The following is an 18,304-nucleotide window of genomic DNA, read 5'->3' as shown; positions in this document are numbered from 1 at the left end:
CCTCGTTCGTGTTCGTTCGGTTCGTTTACAGCCCTAGTCAGAAGCAATGATGATTCAAGATATACGTGGCAGTTTTTACACATGTGAAAAGTGAAACCACACCCCTCATATGTGGAAACCATGTAGGAATAATATGGTAGTTTCCACACAAAAAATCCATATGACCACACGTCATGGTTTTATAATAGAATTAGCCACCACCAACCCTTCCTCGCGCACCTCCACCATAGTTGCCCCCACCCAACATCTCTATCATTCCTACCCCTACCATTTCTTGTTATCGCCACACGCACCAATACCATCAACAATGGTGGGGGTTGGTGGAGGCGTGGTCGACAAAAGTATTACGACGTTGGGGCAACAATGACCGTGAGGCCAACAACGACAACAAGGGGGGGGGGGACAAGTGGGGCAACCACAAGTGACAAATTCTTTTGGTTAAAGTTCTTTATAATTTGGAGCGAGTGTGGAATTCATTTACAAGAACAAATATGTCTCATTTAAGTCCTTTTCCGATTATTCATCAAACAAACCCATAAATAAAATTTAGATTCTAATTCTAACAAACTACGCGTACAAAACATCTTAAAACCTATAAATCAATTTCAATTTCATTAAATTTCACATATCAATCCATGAGAAAAATCTATTCAAGCATTTTAATACCCGAACCTGAACCCAAACCTGAAACCGAACGCAAACGAACCTAGTCGATTTATCATCTAAGATTTATCTGGATTCAGCTTATTAAGTAGCCAATACGTTTGATTTGTAACCAAAACTTTCAGTCCTGTGCTTCCTCTCCACCCAGACTCCTCCTAGGTTAAACTTCCCGCCCAAAATCCCTTTCATTCTCAAAATCGCCTTAGGTTTGCACATTTGATCCTTCAAGCTACTAGTTACAGCATCAATGGCGGAAACCGAAGCTCCAGATGCCACTACAAATGTCGTCAAAGTCACTGAAGAACTCGACGGAGACCAAATCCCTACCAGAAACTACCGTTTCAGCATAATCGGCGAACCGGTTCCCATCATATCCGATGCCGATTTCACTTTCGATATGGACAGTCTTCCGTCTCGTCCTCTGGCAGTTTCAGAGCGATTTGGAGTCATTTTTGTTGTTCATTCATCTGGTTAGCCTCGTTCATGTGTTCGTTTATATGTATTATTATCATTAACTGGATAATTAGGGCTACATGTTACATTATGATTTATCCAGTACGTTTACTGCTTTATTGAAGCCGTTATTGTTATGATAATATGATATTTGCTCTCATGATTGAATTGCTAGGGTTTGGGGATAGTGTTTTAATGTGTATGTGTTTACTGTTACGTGAATTGAATTCGAAACATATTTGATATTTCGCACAATTTGATATGTGGATGACTTGATAACATTAATTACATATTGGAAAACGATGCCAAAGCCTGTATGCATTATTATCATTTAGAGGATAGTTAGGGCTACATGTTATTTATGATTTAGATTTGTACCAAAGCCTGGATGCATTATTATCATTTAGAGGATAGTTAGGGCTACATGTTATTTATGATTTATCCAGCACGTTTACTGCTTTATTGAAGTCATTGCAGTTATGATATTTGTTCTCACGATTGAATTGTTAGGGCTTGGGGATAGTGTTTCAATGTGTCTGTGTTTACTCTTGTATGAATCTAATTTTGAAACATATTTCACACAATTTGATATATGGATGACCTGATAACATACACTACAGCGAAAAACAAACATTGTGTTAAATTTATACCAAAATTTATCATGTATTCTGTTTTTTAACAGATAAGACACATGTATGAAAAACTTGTGATGATTTTTACATAATGTTTTTTCACTTTGTTGCTGGTAGGGTTTTCGGTTGCAAGGATGAAGGATGTTATTGATGCGGCAGAAGAGTTGAAAAACGGGGTTGATGGTTCTTGTATACAGGAACTGAGTGTTGTGGATGTTTCTCTTGGAAAGGTTTCTATATTGGCGTTATCGGCAGACTCTTCAATGCTTGCTGCCTCTGTTGGTTTGAATCTTTATTTTTTCTCAGTTGATGGTCTTCTTAATAAGGTTTGTGACTTTTTTGTTATTTATTTAACCAACTGTATAACCATGTGTTTGCAACTATGCATACATTAATTACCAGTTTCATTTGTTTACAAAAGTATATTCTCTGATAGCTCACTTCTTGAAGTTGAGTTATTGTTTCTTCTTTGACGTCATTAAATTATGAGGTGTGAACCATCAGTTTACGTTTGGCTATTTCTGTATTTTTAGGATCATGAACCGTTATACTCCAAATCACTTGATGGCTCAAGTTACATCAAGGACATGCAGTGGAATCCACATTTGGAGGACCGGTATGTTGTGCTTACGCGTGATGGTAGTTTATACCGTGGAGCTGGCCAAGGCGATCTTAATCATGTTATGGACAATGTTGATGCTGGTAAATTATCTACTTTAAAGTGTGCTAAAATGGAATAGCAAGTTTCCTTTATTAATTATAAGCTGATTTTTTTGCTTTGTCTAGTTAATTGGAGCATGAATGGCAAATTTATTGCTGTGGCAAAACATGATTTTTTAAGCATTTTGTCATCAAAATTTGAAGAAAGGTTACGGATAAAGCTACTGTTTGATTCATTGGTTGATGACGATCCAAGCTGTGTTGTAAAAGGTATATTACTGTTCGAACCTTGATTCCTGTGATGTAATAAGCTTTTATGCATGCAATATACCTCCATAAAACTTGTTTACAAGCTGAGACGGAAATTGAAGTGCCTTTGTTCTTTCTTTACAGTGGATTCTGTCAGGTGGGTCCGGCCAGATTGCATCATATTAGGATGTTATTGTCTGAGTACCGATGGGAAAGAGGAGAATCATCTACTTCAATTCATCAGTGTCAAAGATGGAAAAATCACAGATGTAAGTAAGTCATACTGAATAAGATATAGATTGGTGTCTTGACCTTTTTTTCACTAGTGTTAAGTTTTAGTTCTGATCCTTAAAACTTTACGTGCGGTTATTTGAATTAAAATCAATTTAAGTTGGTGTTGATTATTTGTTGTCTTACAGCCCTCTTCCAGTCCAGTGGCATTGAACTTTCATGATGCGTTTCTTGCTATAAATGAAGACGACATTCCGTCTGGAAGTGGACCCTATACATTCGTTAGCTACTTGGATGAATTGTATGTCATTATCCTTTTAGTGTATACGATGCTTTTTCTAAAATAGTGGTGTTAGCATCATTTTGAGGTTACCACAATTATTGCTAAGGTCTTTTTCTTGTGTACCGCATGCAGTGACCTTGCGTTTGTTGCTAATAAGAAGAACACAAATCAACACATTGCACTATTCAATTGGTCAGAGGATGGGGCTGCAATGATAGATATCGAGGTTGACTCATGGGTGCCAACAATTAATCTCCAAGGTAACATTTGCATCTGCTAATATATATTTGGTTAATATATATTTATTAATAAATGTATCTAAGGGAAGCTTTTTTTTTCTTCAGTTCACAATGACGATGATAATATGATCCTAGGGCTTGCCATCAACAAAGATTACAAGGATGAGAAAACTCAACTCGAATGTGGGGATATAGAAAAACGAGTTTCACCTTGTTGCATTCTTATGTGCCTTACCGTTGATGGAAGATTTTGTATGTTCCATTTTGTCAGGTATTTCTCATTTTCTGATTTTCTGATTTTAATATTTATTTTTGGCTTATCTGATGTGTAGCTTATCCAGATAATGCTTAGTAAGTAGAGGACGGGATGGGTGACGGGTCAAAACAGGTCGGGTTGTAACAACTAACAAGTCGAGTCGGGTGTGACTAGGGGTGCAAACGAGCTGAGCCGAGCCCGAGCTTGACCAGGCTCGAGCTCGATCTTGATTAACTTATGAGAGCTCGAGCTCGGCTCGTTGGTAGTTTCTCAAGCTCGAGCTCAGCTCGGCTCGGCTCGTTTTTAATCTATAAACTAATATATTAAATAAAAATATAATATAAATAATAAACTCGTTTAGGCTCGCGAGCTCAATAAGTGAAGCTTGGGCTCGGGCCCGTTTACTAATGAAGCTTATTTTTAGGTTCGGGCTCGGCTCGTAAACAAGTTTAAATAAGCTCGGCTCGGCTTCTTCACTAGACAACTTCAAATAAGGGGTAAATGTTATAATATATTAATAAAAACTAATACTACACTAAGGCTCGATGAGTCTGATGAGCTTCACATGCCGGGCTCGAGCTTGAGCCGATCTTGAGCAGCCCGCGAGTCGCTCGTCTCGTTTGCATCCTTAGGCCTGACCCGCTAACGATTTAGATGGTTGTATGCAATTAAAATAGACTTTGGATGATGTTCAACCCCTTTGACATGTTCTCTATTTTGAATTGACCCGTTTAAGATAAAGCACAATCCAAACAGGCCCATTTGTCAGTAAACGTGCCAAAATCGCCACCTCTAATATTTGTTTATATAACTTTCTTATGCAGTGCCATAGGCCCGTCGTCTTCGCCAGAGGATTTAAATTCTGTTTCTGGCGAGGAAGAGGAGTCTCCTGTCTCCAGTTCTCAGCATCCGGTGATGAATATTGTTAACAGCGAAAAGCAGATTGAGGATCAAGATATTCCGAAATTCGAAATCAGTGACCAGAAAGTCAAAGTCAATGAATCAAGTGGTACACAACAAGATGTTCTTATTGTAAAGCCGAATAATGATACAGATGAAGGGCAGTCGCCTCTTTTACAGAAGAAGGAAGGCAGTTTTGAGGCAACATTGTTTAAAGCATCCGAGCCTAATCAAGAAGTTACTCCAGTTAAATCAAACACGTCACTTTTTGGAGCTTCTACAGAATTACCAATCAGTAAATCATCATTCGGTTTGCAGGGTTCATCTGGAGCCTTTACAAGCGGATCACTCTTTTCCTCCAGTGTTTTTGGAGTGCAATCTTCTTCTTCTTCATCGGGATCATTTTCTAGCGGAGGCATGTTTTCTTCAAAAAGCATTGATACGAAATCTCTCCAATCATCAGAAAAACAACATGGTACAAGCGGAACACTATTTTCCTCCAGTGTTTTAGGAGCGCAATCGTCTTCCTCTTCATCAGGATCGTTTTCTAGCGGAGGCATGTTTTCTTCAAAAAGTTTTGATATGCAATCTCTCCAATCATCAGAAAAACAACATGGTACACGCGGAACACTATTTTCCTCCAGTGGTTTAGGAGCGCAATCGTCTTCCTCTTCATCAGGATCGTTTTCTAGCGGAGGCATGTTTTCTTCAAAAAGTTTAGATATGAAATCTCCCCAATCATTAGAAAAACATGGTACAAGCGGAACACTATTTTCCTCCAGTGGTTTAGGAGCGCAATCGTCTTCCTCTTCAGCAGGATCGTTTTCTAGCGGAGGCATGTTTTCTTCAAAAAGTTTTGATCTGAAATCTCTCCAATCATCTCATGCTGTTGTCCAGGAAAAACAACATGGTACCAGTTTAGGGACCACACAGTTTCCTTTTTCGAAACCGACATCTGGACCATCGACTTCGAGCAATCTGCTTTCTCAGGGAGCTTCAACTGGAGCGGCATTTACCAGATCATTGCCTGTTGGTTCTACATTTGGGTCATCAACTTTGAGCAATCTGCTTCCCCAGGGAGCTTCAACTGGAGCTGCTTTCACCAAATCGTCGCCTGTTGTTTCAAATGCACAACCGAGTCCAGCTAAATCTTTTGACTTCAAACTATCTGACAAGGGAAATTATAAAAACCAAACACCTTCAAGGCTGTTAAATACCGAGTCAAATCTATCTGAACAACACAGCGTAAGTAATTTTCAACTTCTTTATATTTGGCTTTCAGTTGATACATTTTTCATATAATTCCCTAAGGGGCTGTTTGGTAGCCTCTTAATGATTCCTTTAAGAGGCTACCTCTGAATTAGTAAGAGGTAAGGGTGTTTGGTTCACAAAAATAACACCACTTAACGATTAAGTGATAAGATGATGCTGAATAGTTAAGAGACAGATTTACCCTTGCCCTAATAAACTTCCTTAACCTTAAAACTTCAGCCACCACCCGCCACCACCACCAACCACCACCACCACCCATGACAAACACCGCCAACCTTGGTTTAAAAAAGCGCGAAGCGCTCCGAAGCGTTTTGGTTCCAAAAGCTTTAAGCGAAGCTTTAAGCGCGAAGCGAGAGCTTCACGTATACGAAGCGCTCAAAATAAAAAAAATAAAAAAAAATATTGTACACATCAATATGACCTATTCACTTGTTAATCAATAATAAACACAAAAACATGATTAAAAAACACACTTAACACATAAAAAATATAGTTAAAACATAAATTAAAGTCGAAACACACTTAAAACATAAACATAAAAAATAGTCTTTTCCGATGAGAAGGACTTTTCCGAGGCAGCAGTAGTGCTGTTTGATCCTGAGGCCATTATGATTTCTAAACAGAAATCAAGTTGCAGACAGCAGCAGCAGCGTGAAGAAGAAGCAGGCAGCAATGAAGAAGAAGCAGGCAGCAGCAGCAGCAGCAGCGTGAAGAAGAAGAAGCAGCAGCCAGCGTGATTTTTTTTAGGGTTTAGACTTAATAGAATCTGTTTTTAAAAGCAGGTCGCAGGTGGGCTTTTTTCTTGGGTATATATTCTTTAAATTAGGCCCATGTTGGTGGGCTTTTAATTATAAAACCAGCCCAGAATGGCGCCTCAGCCGCCTAACGCCTCGAAATACTAGCGCTTTAAGCCCGCTTCATAGCACCTCATGTACTTTAGCGCTTTATGTGAAAAAAAGCGTTTTTATGGGCGCCTCGGGCGCCTCACGCCTTAAGCGCGCCTTAAGCTCGCTTTTTTAAACCAAGCCGCCAACCACCACCACCACCGCCAACCACCACCATCACCACCTGTCATCGCCAACCGCCACCACCAACACCACCACCCCCACCACCCACACCCCCGTTAACCATCCACCACCATCGTCAACCCGTCACCGCCAAGCACTACCATCACCCATCACCGCCAAGCACTACCATCACCCGTCACCGACAACCACCACCCACCAACAACACCGCCAACCACCACTCGCCACCGCCAACAACCACCATCACCAGCACCCACCAACCACCAGATACATTTCATTCAGCACAAAATAGATTAGAGGGGTAAAATAGTCATTTTGCACACTTATTCAGAGCTTTAGCCAAACAACACTTACTGGCTCAGCACTTATTGGTTTAGAGCCTCTTACCCGGTCAGACCTCTTACTGGTTCAGCATTTACTGGTTGGTTCAGAGGTTTCCAAACAGCCCCTAAGTCGTTTTTTTATCTTCTTGATTTGGACTCATTCAGATGGTATCACCCTTCACATATGTTTGTATAACATAGCCTCTGCCTTCTAGACCAGAAAGCGCTTCAAATTCATAAGATCGCAAAATCCAATTTTTTGGATTTAATTCTATATATTCATCCAGGTTGAAGAAATGGCGAAAGAATTAGATGCTCTGTTGGATTCTATTGAAGAACCAGGTGGTTTCTATGATGCCTCTGTTACTGCCCATAAGGCATCTGTTGCAGAACTAGAAGATGGCATTTTGGTACTTTCAAATAGATGCCAAAAATGGACAGTGAGTTCCTTCTTGCTCCACATTTTTTCGATACTATGCATTTTTGTTTCACATTTTAGTCCAGCCGAACGCAATCCATCCAATTACATTGTGTTGTCAATTTAATATTTGATCCGTAATAGCTGTCATACTGATTGTAGGACAAAATGCACCAAGGGTTTGAAGAGGTTCAACTTCTTCTTGACAAGACGGTTCAAGGTACAACAAATCTATACTATGTGGTTATTTATATTACCAAGTACCGGTTTTTATGGATATCTTATTCATTAATCAGCTGCTTCATATTTCTTTTAAAGTTTTGGCAAGGAAAATATATATAGAAGCAATTGTGAAGCAGGCTACAGACAGTCAATACTTGGATATTTGGAATCATCAGAAGCTGAGCTCCGAATTGGATATGAAGCGTAGACATATACTAGAGATAAACCAGGTATCCAGTTGTTTTTTACTGAATTTTTTTGTTCAGTTTGGGTGACATGTCATAACAACAGTTTTATATGCCAGAGTTTGACAAACCAACTAATAGAACTCGAGAGACATTTAAACACCCTTGAGCTTCAAAGATTTGGTGATAGAAGCGACACACTAATGAACCGTAAATCTTCTCATATGAAACATAATCCACCAAGGTATGATTTTTTACTTCTTTTTTATTTTAGGACATTTGTTTTTATTTATGGATGAAATTTGATCTTAATAAATGAATGATGTTTTGCAGGCACGTTCAGTCTCTTCATAGTTTACGCAACACAATGAATGCACAGTTAACAGCTGCAGAGAAACTTTCTGAGTGTCTTTCGAAGCAAATGGCTGTGCTTAAAATAGATACAGAACCTGAGAAAAAACCGAGTGTGAAAAAGGAGTTATTTGACACAATTGGAATCTCGTATGATGACACCGTGTTCAGTTCTCCAGGTCAAGACAAAAGCAGGTCAGTCCCATCAAAAAGTCAACATCTGATTTCTTCTTATTCAACTGCTGTTAAAACGGATCCGAAGAAAAGTCAACAAAGTGCCGTAAAGGGTTCTGAACCAGAAACTGCAAGAAGGCGCATAGACTCGCTAGATAAGGTAACATTTTTGTATTTGATTGTTCTTGAAATCGTGCCAGCATTGAGTTTAACCTCATAAACTTCATTATAGAGTTGGGCTAGCGTTGATCCTCCAAAAACAACCGTAAAAAGGATGCTTTTGCAAGAGGACCGTCAGATGAGTCCCGCCAGATTATCTTTACCAACTGCTACACCAAAACTTAATAATCGACTGTACGAACGCTCTGCAGTTTCTCATGATATTCCACACGGTGCCTTAAACATGTCTCAAATTAGAGGTAAAGACACCTTTAAGTAAATTCTAATTTTGTGCAGTAGTGGTTTCTGATTATTATATGTTGGTGTTCTGCAGGTAGCCAGGATGTACAAATAAAACGAAATCCCGAGGGACAATCAAATTCCTCACTCTGGGGTAGTTACCGTTCGGATTCGTTAAGTTCTGGTTCACAGTCAACTTCTATTGTTACTAGAGATGCTGCGAAAGACATACATAATTTGACTTCTGAAAAGTCAAACCGTTTGACTTTTGCCTTAAAGCCTGATACCGTGGTAGTCAAAGACACAAAGTTAAGTGAACAATCCAAGAGTTTTCCGGAACCGTCAATAAATACCGCAGGGTCACCAGCATTTAATATATTCCAGAAGAAACCTATCGAATATTCAGAATTCAGCAGTAAAATTACTGAAACCACGTCTATTTGGTCTAGGAAGAGTCCGGAATCATCTGCTGTCTCGAGTTCCAGCCCATCAACCGCTTTTTCGGGAAAAAGTTTCTCCTTGGACGCTTCTACAAGAGAAAGTCAGTCTTCTGGTGCATCATTGTCTGTTCCTGTTACTTTAGCACCGTCATCTTTTTCGTTTAAAGACACTTCCGCATCTTCAACGTCTGCTATGTCACTCGGTAAATCATCAAGCGGTTTCGGGTTTAAATTGAGTACTACTCAGACCACTCCAGTGTCTGGACCTTCACTTTCTTTTCCGTCATTTTCATCTACCACTTCATCAACGAAACCCACATTGAACATAGATTTAAATACTTTCAAATCTGAGCCATCCAAATTGAATCCAGATACAAGTGAAAGCTCTAAACCTCAAGTGGTATCAGTGGCCAAGTTTGACCCGAAACCAAGTGAGAGTTCTTCTGGTCAAACATCAACTCCTTCAGGATCTACAAGTCAACCTTCACCTTCTATTCTCTCATTTCCATCTCTCACTTCATCCACTAAACCCACATTGAACTTAGATTTTAACGCTTCCAAATCTGAGCCATCCAAATTGAATCCAGATACGAGTGAAAGCTCTAAACCTCAAGTAGTATCAGTGTCCAAGTTTGACCCGAAACCAAATGAGAATCTTTCTGGTCAAACTTTGCCTTCTCAGCCTGTGGTTTCAACTTCTTCGGGACCAACAAGTCAACCATCAACCAGTTCTATTTCAGAAAGTCAACTCAACTTAAATTCTAAACCAGAGCAACCATTGATAGCACCACCTGCTGTATCCTCACCAGTCATCACAAATCCAGCGGATGTGGTTAGTGGACAGACCAATGGGTCAGATCTTACGGTCACCCAAGAGGATGAGATGGAGGAAGAAGCTCCCGACACCACTCAATTTACATTAGGGAGCCTTGGTGGGTTTGGGCTTGGCTCAAGCCCAAGCCCAAACCCTTCTGCACCTAAGCAGAATCCATTTGGTGGACCATTTGGTAACGCACCAGCAAGTACACCAATCACTTCTTTTACAACTCCACCAAGTGGTGGTTTGTTTAAACCTGCATCGTTTAGTGTTGAATCTCAACAACCTTCCCCGCCACCTCAGCAGACAAGTTTCGGTGCAAGTTCCGGCATCTTTGGTGGTAACAATAATCAAAGTAGCGGTGGACAAGGGTTTGGACAGCCGGCTCGGATTGGTTCAGGTCAACAGGCTTTAGGGTCAGTTCTTGGCTCATTTGGGCAGTCAAGGCAGTTTGGTGCAGGTCCATTTGGTGGCGGTTTTGGTGGCAGCCAAACTGGTGGTGGTTTTGCCACTGCTTCTTCAGGTGGTGGTGGGTTTGCTAGCCTCGCATCAGGAGGTGGTGGTGGGTTTGCTGCTGCAGCCACTGGCAGTGGTGGTTTTGCCGCTGCAGCTACAGGTGGTGGTGGTTTCGCTGTTGCAGCCACAGGTGGTGGCGGTTTTGGTGCTGTAGCCACAAGTACTGGTGGATTTAGTGCTGCTCCTGCAGCTGGTGGTGGATTTGGTGCCACTCCGTCACTTGGTGGTGGATTTGGTGCTGCTCCTTCTCTTGGTGGATTTGGTGCTGCCCCGTCTCTTGGTGGTGGATTTGCGGCTGCTCCAGCCGGTGGTGGATTTGCGGCTGCTCCAGCCGGTGGTGGATTTGGTGCTGCTCCAGCGGCTGGTGGCGGATTTGCTGGAGTGGCTTCTGGTAATTGATCTTCCATGATATTTTTAATCCCTTATGATAATAGTCATGAGGTGATATTTCGACCCATTTACGCACAAGTACAAATACGTCGATTTGGGTTAGCTTGTATCTCAAAAACAGGTCAATTAAAAAAATTTAGCTAAAAGTGAAATGGTTCAAAGAGGTTGAAAGTAGGGGTGCAAACGAGCCGAGCCGATCTAGAGCTCGAGCTTGATTAACTTATAAGAGCTCGAGCTCGGCTAGTTTATAATCTACTAATTTATATATTAAATACAAATAATATAAAAAATAGACTCGTTTAGGCTCGCGAGCGAGATCGATAAGTGAAGCTCGGGCTTGGACTCGGACTCGATTACAAATAAGCTTATTTTTAGGTTTGGGCTTGGCTCGTAAACAAGCTTAAATAAGCTCGCCACGGCTCGGCTCGTTAACTAGAAAACTTTAAATAAGGGGTAAATGTTATTAAGTATTAATAAAAACTAATATTACACTAAGGCTCGGCGAGCCTGGCGAGCTTTTCACATGCTAGGCTCGAGACCGGGCTCGATAAATAAACGAGCTTTATTTTAGGTTCAAGCTCGGCTCGGGCTCGATAAGGCTCGGCTCGTTTCAAGTTTTTTCTCGAGCAGCTCATGAGCCGCTCGGCTCGTTTTGCACCCCTAGTTGAAAGTCACCAAAAGACATTTTTAATCATACGCACTCCTAAATCATTTTATTCAAAGATTTAGATTAATGTAATAACAAATTTTATGTATCACATTAATCTTTTTACAAATTATGAAGTGGACAAAAAGTTTTTCGGGTCAGCCCTATCCAACTGGTTACCCAACACAGGTTTAGATTAACTTATTTGGTTAATTTTAATTTTCGTTTGCGATGGTGTAGGTGGGTTTGGAGGTTTTAGCAGCCAAGGAGGAAGCGGGTTCTCGACATTTGGCAGCAGTGGTGGAGGAACAGCAAAACCTCCATCTGAGCTGTTCACGCAGATGAGAAAATAGTTTCTCACCGGAAGAAAAGTTGATTATGAATTTTGACAGGAATATGAATTTTATCAAATATGAGTCATGCTGGCTGGGGTGCATTTCTCATGACATATGATGGAAATTGGAAAGATAGTGTTGTATGAATCTATTGTGGCTCATGAAATTCTGAACCAAAATCGATGTTTGTTCTTCTGAGTGTACAGACCGTTATGACCTATCCTTCGATAAATGATTCGATGTAGCTAATTTGTGTTCGCTAAATGGGTTAATTTTGATCTCACAAATTATCTAGTGGGCTACTCTCATAAACGAACTAAATTAAAACAGGTTAAAATGAGCTAGTTGCTAGCACCAACCAATACCATTGTCTGTTTATGGAGTATCCAACTCTAATTTTGAGCTAATTTTCATGTATGCTTATATGTGTATATATACTTTACATGTGTTTCTAAAAAGGAAGCTAGATTATGTTGTGTGAATTATTCGGTTATCAAAACCTTAAAACAATGGTGTATAAAAGCTAGTAAGCCATGATCGCTATTGTGGGGTTAGCTCATTCGATAGAGACAAATGACTCATAGAGGGCTGAGGTTCAAGGTTTAAACTTAGGCAAGAGAGTAATTCAGAATTACTATTAAGAATAACATTTATCATTAAAAAATATAAGCCATGATCACCACCCCTTCACATTAGCATAAGATTATACACCATATTAATTGTTGCAATGCCCATATTTCATCGACCATAAACAACTATTTGCATAAACTTGAGGGAGGTAAAAAGTCATTACTAAATTTAACAAGGGTAATAGATACATGATATATCTAACAAAAAAGCATTAAGAAATGCAAGTAGCGGGGGTTCATGCCAGTATTGAATGAACGCTGTCCCTTTTCCCCATCTTCCTTTCAAAAATCTTTTCCACAATCAAACACACAATTCACACACACACACACACACAGAGTTACTCGAACAATCGAGAAACGATCAGACAATCCTCTCAAACACCGATTCAAACGTTCCATTTCTTCAATGTAGCCATCCGATCGAAATCCACGTTTTCCGCATTTTGTTTCGTCAATCGAGATACCTAGGGTTTGTTCTATGATGCTTTGTTCTGAATTGAACACTCAGATACACACATGGCTTCGTGATTACGATAAGATTCAATCATTCGCCGTCATTCTCATTTACATTCAGGTAGTTTCTCTTAATTAAATGATTAATTAATACTTGTTAGGGCTCTACATTGTGATTTCAATCTGTTTTCTATTTGTAATTGTGTAGAACTTGAATTTATGACCTAGAGGTTTGATCTGAGTTATGATTTTGAATTGTGAGTTTTTTTTTTTTTTTTGTGTTGACTGATTGAGGTTGTGTTGGTGTTTGAAGATTGCTTGTGCTTTGGTTGGATCACTAGGGGCGTTGTATAATGGAGTGTCTCTTATAAATGTTGGAATCGGATTATTTGCATTAGTTGCGATCGAGAGTAGCAGCCAGAGTCTCGGTAGAACTTATGCGGTTCTTTTGTTTTCGGCGATTTTGTTGGATATTTTGTGGTTCTGTCTCTTCTGCCATGAAATCTGGTTAGTTTTTACATTTATTATATTTATCATTTTGTCTGTGTTTAAATTTTAGGTTTTTGTAGTTTTATGAAATAGTTAAGCCCTAGTTTTAGTTTATAATGATTTATGCTTGACTGACAGGTGAACAAAAACACATATAAATTGATTTCTGATGACTTTATAGTTTTCTAATGACTTGTGGCTAGTTTTTAGACTTATTATACGTCTGTATTTAGTTTCTAGGTGTTCCTAATTTAATGAAGTAGTTAATGACTTAGAGTTAAGCCCTAGTATCTACACTTGCCATCCCTTACTTTTAGTTTTTAATGACTTATGGTTGACAGGTGAATAAAAACACATATTAAATGATATTTGTATATTTGTATGTGACTATGTGCAAGTAATCTAGAAGTAATTGGTGTGACCCAGTCATACATATGAAACAGTCTTGGTCCAGCATAACCAAAACCTATAGGTTTCAAAAGATTCTTATAGTAATTAATTAGAAAAAAAGGTATTAATAGTCCTCAACAACTTTAGCAGAAAATTATGTAGAGATGGTTGATATGGTTTAAATAATGCACTCTGATATGCTTGGTGGGTATGCAGGCACATTTCTTCAGAGATATATGGAGAAAATGCCATATTATCAGTGAGACTGACTTTATTAATGCAAGTTATTGGGTTCACTGTAAGATCGTCATCCTCGTTATTATGGATTCAGATGTATAGATTGGGGCCATCACTTGTAGATAGTACGGCTCTTCGAGATGCTGACTTGGATTTGAGGAACAGTTTTATGGGTCCCGCCTCCCCTCGTGTAGTTAAAACTGCTACTGGTTCTGTTGATTCACTCAATGATCCAGGATTCTTCTCGTCTCTTTTTTCAGATAACCAAGATGATGGAACATTACCCTCGGTAAGTATATCGTTCATTTCTAGAGGTGCAAAGATGAACTTGGCGGGCTGGTTGGCTAGTGGGCCAAAACAGGCTATGGTTGAAATGGGTCATTTCCAACGGGTCAGGTCAGGTTGACCTGCGGACACCTCCATGTTCATTTTTCAGTCCTCAATTAAACACGTAATTTATGATAACAAAAATGATATTATTACTGTAATATCTGAATTTTAAGAGTAAAATGCCATTTCCGTCCCTGAGGTTTGGCCAGTTTTGCGATTTACGTCCAAAGGTTTGTTTTTCCGCATCTGGATCCAAAAGGTTTGAAATCTTGCCGTTTTCATCCGGCTCGTTAACTCCATCCATTTTTTCTTCATTAAGCTAGGGGTATTTTTCGTCTTTTTTATGTAGTAAGGGTATTTTGAATACTTGTATATTATGATATATATGCTAGTGCATAAAGTGAAAAAGACCAAATTGCCCTTTAAGTTAACAAAAAGACGAAAATACCCCTGAATTAATGGAGAAAAATGGATGGAGTTAACGAGCTGGATGAAAATGGCAAGATTTCAAACCTTTCGGATCCAGATGCGGAAACAAACCTTTGGACGAAAGTCGCAAAACTGGCCAAACCTCAGGGACGAAAATGGTATTTTATTCGAATTTTAATTAATATGATTTAGAAGTTGTATGCTGTAATGGTAGTCTTTGGGTATCTTTTAACCCATTTGACACTTCTCCTTTTAGGATTTAGCTATTTTTTTATTGGAGTCGTTAGAGAAAAAAGCAACCCAAATCGTTCTTATTGTAAATAAAGGGGCTGAGATTGTCACCTCTAAGTAATTATCTTATTATGTTTCGGTTCATGTGAATTCATTGTCTATTTGTAGGGTCAATACCATCAGATTGGCATAGACGGTTCTCTGTCTGATCCTTTGTTGAAGTCACCCATGGGCAAATCTCATCGATCCATACATGTAAGTTTTGATTTCCACAATTCAGTTGATATAAACACGTGAAATGTTGAGTTCATAAGGAATGTATGACCTCAAATATCACCAACGCTTTTTAGCACTGTCTGCGTTCTTGATTCAAAGGTTTTTTTTTTATGCAGGAAAGGAGTACAGTAACCAGGCTCGCGAGCCTTTGAAGTAGAGTTCTTCGTCTTATATATAATAATGATAATACCTATATGAATAATCAGAATTTTCCAATTATTATTTTTACCCAATTGAGCTTCATTCTTATATTCAAATGTTGTACGTGAATGATTCATGGCAACAATTCTGTATAGTTGCACATTAGATGTTATCATTAAAGGTTTTGCTTCAAGGCTTGTACTTCATGCATGTGTGGATTGTACCTTTTATCGCATTGTTGCTAGGGTTGTACTTGATTGATGCATCCTGAATTGCACATGACCTTAGACCGGAAGGTATGGGGGACGGCCTCAGGCCCATCCCCTTGCCGCCGCCCTAGTCACCCCACCCCCTTTCTCCGTCGCAGCCCCAGGCTCGTCGCCTCCGTCCACCCACAGCCGCCCAAGCCGGGCCTCACCCCCCTCACACACACCTATACATATATACATACATACACATATGTAAAGGGGTTCATCCTACATCCCCTAGGTCCATCCCCTTTAGGCCTATCCTCACACCCGCTTACGTGGCGGCCCATCCCCATCCCCTCACCATACCTTCCAGCCTTAGATCGGTTTTGCTCCTTAAAAATTCATCCCCACCATAACATTTTAAATCTTGGATCATGTGTTTTGTAGGGTACTTTATGTAGGAAAGTGAGTTCTACATGTTGGTTTATGTGTTTTGTGTGGGTGATTAAGGTGTGGTTTGGCCGGTTTTGATAAGAAATGTTAGCCGAATTGCTAACTACGGTTTCGGGGAATTGTTCATGGTTATGATACATATACATAATTGCAAAAAAGAGAAAATGTATAAACATCAAATGTAAAATGACCGGTTCCAAGTTTCAAACAAGACCAAACTGTTAAGTGAACCAAGTTGTTTTGATCCCAAACCAACTAATTTGCTTTCGTCTAGACATTTCGGTGGGCTGCACACTCATGGATTGTTTATTTATAACGATAAGTGTTCTGAAAACCACACTTACCTACATCTCAAAAACGTATTTTATGGAAGTGGTACATGTATTTTATGAGTACTTCATACTGAATTCTTTCAAACTAGAAACAGTGTTGTTAATTCTAGCATATCCTACATCTATTTCCTCATCCTCTTGAATATCATATTGTTGAATAAGTAATTCAATGCTATTGTCCATGACTTGTAAGTTGCATTAATTGATTAATGAGACTAGAGTTTTCTACATTTCATTAGCCATTTCACACATTAAAACTTTTATTATATTTTTTTCTAGGGAAGACATTATAAAGCGCAAGTCTTCCACAAAGTTTTTTTCTATCTAATGTTAATAACATTTCAATAACTTAAAATAAATATACAACTCTTTTTATATCAATAGTGGTCTACACATAAAACGACTCTTCATATTTTTCAACAACAAACTAGTATACTCCTGAATACTTTTATACATGTAATCATGCAGGTTTGAACCCTCTACCTTTTTGATAGAGAGATGCACCTTACTACCACACCATGTCTCTTGAAGACAAACACCACTCCATAGGCTCTTGTTTTTTCTATGGATCGAACTTTATTTATTTTAAATAAAAAACCTAAATTATAGGAGGGGGTCTGGGGTGGTTTGTGTTAAGTTAACTTTAGTTAATGGTCAATTTTTTACTAAATGTTATAATATATAATTATTTAATAAAGTTAGACATGTTTGGGATTCCTTCTTAATAAGAACTTATTAACTTATATAAGAAGTTAGAAATTCTAACTTCTCAAAAATAACTTCTCAACATACAAAACCTTCTTAAATAAGTTAATTCAAACACTACAAAAACAACTTATTAACTTTTATAAGTCAATAAGTCATAAGTTACTCCAAAATAAGCTAATCCAAACACCCCTATAATGTAAAGAAGGTGGGGAGATATCACTTTTGAAACTTCTCGTTAATATGGTACCGACTAGTTCCCTCTCTAAGCAATGTATACAACTCACAAATAATATATATATATATATATATATATATATATATATATATATATATATATATATATATATATATATATATATAGGGAGCCGCTAGAATGAGAACCACCTCGAGTTGTAAGAACCGCGAGAACTACACCCCACGGAGCGCCGTTCGCCGCGATTTTTTTTTACAAGTAGATGTGTGCATTATAAACACGGCCGTAAAAAATCACGGCGAACGGCGCTCCGTGGGGTGTACTTTTTTACACCTCAAGTTTAGTGAAAAAAAAAGAAAAAAGAAAAAAATTAAAAAACACCAAACTTGAGGTGTAAAAAAGTACACCCCACGTAGCGCCGTTCGCCGTGATTTTTTACGGCCGTGTTTATAATGCACACATCTACTTGTAAAAAAAAAATCGCGGCGAACGGCGCTCCGTGGGGTGTAGTTCTCGCGGTTCTTACAACTCGGGGTGGTTCTCATTCTAGCAGCCCCCTATATATATATATATATATATATATATATATATATATATATATATATATATATATAGGTTTAGGTTCTTTTGTGAACCCTTCATAAGTAATGAACAAAACGAACAAATCCTGGCCATAGATCTTCTTAAATCTAACATAAGGATAGGATCGTCTTTTAACATCTTTAATTTTATATATAATTTTC

The 18,304-nt window shown here is 38.8% G+C and overlaps 2 protein-coding genes across 2 annotated transcripts; both read left to right on the top strand.

The window, feature by feature from the left end:
* The first annotated feature begins 763 nt into the window (after nt 1-763).
* Nucleotides 764-12,370, top strand: LOC118479786 (nuclear pore complex protein NUP214-like). Its single transcript, XM_035974551.1, has 17 exons — nt 764-1,133; nt 1,866-2,074; nt 2,282-2,450; nt 2,535-2,678; nt 2,802-2,926; nt 3,077-3,189; nt 3,304-3,431; nt 3,516-3,681; nt 4,491-5,811; nt 7,474-7,626; nt 7,767-7,824; nt 7,923-8,056; nt 8,131-8,255; nt 8,345-8,696; nt 8,769-8,955; nt 9,030-11,099; nt 11,985-12,370. Exons 1-17 carry the CDS (start codon nt 911-913, stop codon nt 12,095-12,097), a joined length of 5,790 nt encoding a protein of 1,929 aa, XP_035830444.1. The 5' UTR covers nt 764-910; the 3' UTR covers nt 12,098-12,370.
* Nucleotides 12,371-12,926: 556 nt separating this feature from the next.
* Nucleotides 12,927-15,894, top strand: LOC118479784. The gene is made up of 5 exons (XM_035974550.1): nt 12,927-13,282; nt 13,475-13,668; nt 14,257-14,566; nt 15,436-15,522; nt 15,660-15,894. Exons 1-5 carry the CDS (start codon nt 13,187-13,189, stop codon nt 15,693-15,695), a joined length of 723 nt encoding a protein of 240 aa, XP_035830443.1. The 5' UTR covers nt 12,927-13,186; the 3' UTR covers nt 15,696-15,894.
* The last annotated feature ends 2,410 nt before the right edge of the window (nt 15,895-18,304 follow it).

Source organism: Helianthus annuus, chromosome 1, assembly GCF_002127325.2.
Source record: "Helianthus annuus cultivar XRQ/B chromosome 1, HanXRQr2.0-SUNRISE, whole genome shotgun sequence".
Classification (NCBI taxonomy): domain Eukaryota; kingdom Viridiplantae; phylum Streptophyta; class Magnoliopsida; order Asterales; family Asteraceae; genus Helianthus; species Helianthus annuus.
Note: the sequence above shows the minus strand (reverse complement) of the source record. Positions and strands in the feature narration are given on the sequence as shown.

What these genes read in the sequence shown, in the direction of transcription:
- LOC118479786 (XM_035974551.1), top strand. Translation starts at nt 911, where the DNA reads ATGGCGGAAACCGAAGCTCCAGATGCCACTACAAATGTCGTCAAAGTC. An exon ending in TATGGACAATGTTGATGCTG is followed by an intron (nt 2,451 to 2,534) that starts GTAAATTATCTA and finishes TGCTTTGTCTAG; the next exon opens with TTAATTGGAGCATGAATGGC. An exon ending in TGTATGTTCCATTTTGTCAG is followed by an intron (nt 3,682 to 4,490) that starts GTATTTCTCATT and finishes TTTCTTATGCAG; the next exon opens with TGCCATAGGCCCGTCGTCTT.
- LOC118479784 (XM_035974550.1), top strand. Translation starts at nt 13,187, where the DNA reads ATGATGCTTTGTTCTGAATTGAACACTCAGATACACACATGGCTTCGT. An exon ending in CTCTTCTGCCATGAAATCTG is followed by an intron (nt 13,669 to 14,256) that starts GTTAGTTTTTAC and finishes GTGGGTATGCAG; the next exon opens with GCACATTTCTTCAGAGATAT. An exon ending in ATGATGGAACATTACCCTCG is followed by an intron (nt 14,567 to 15,435) that starts GTAAGTATATCG and finishes GTCTATTTGTAG; the next exon opens with GGTCAATACCATCAGATTGG.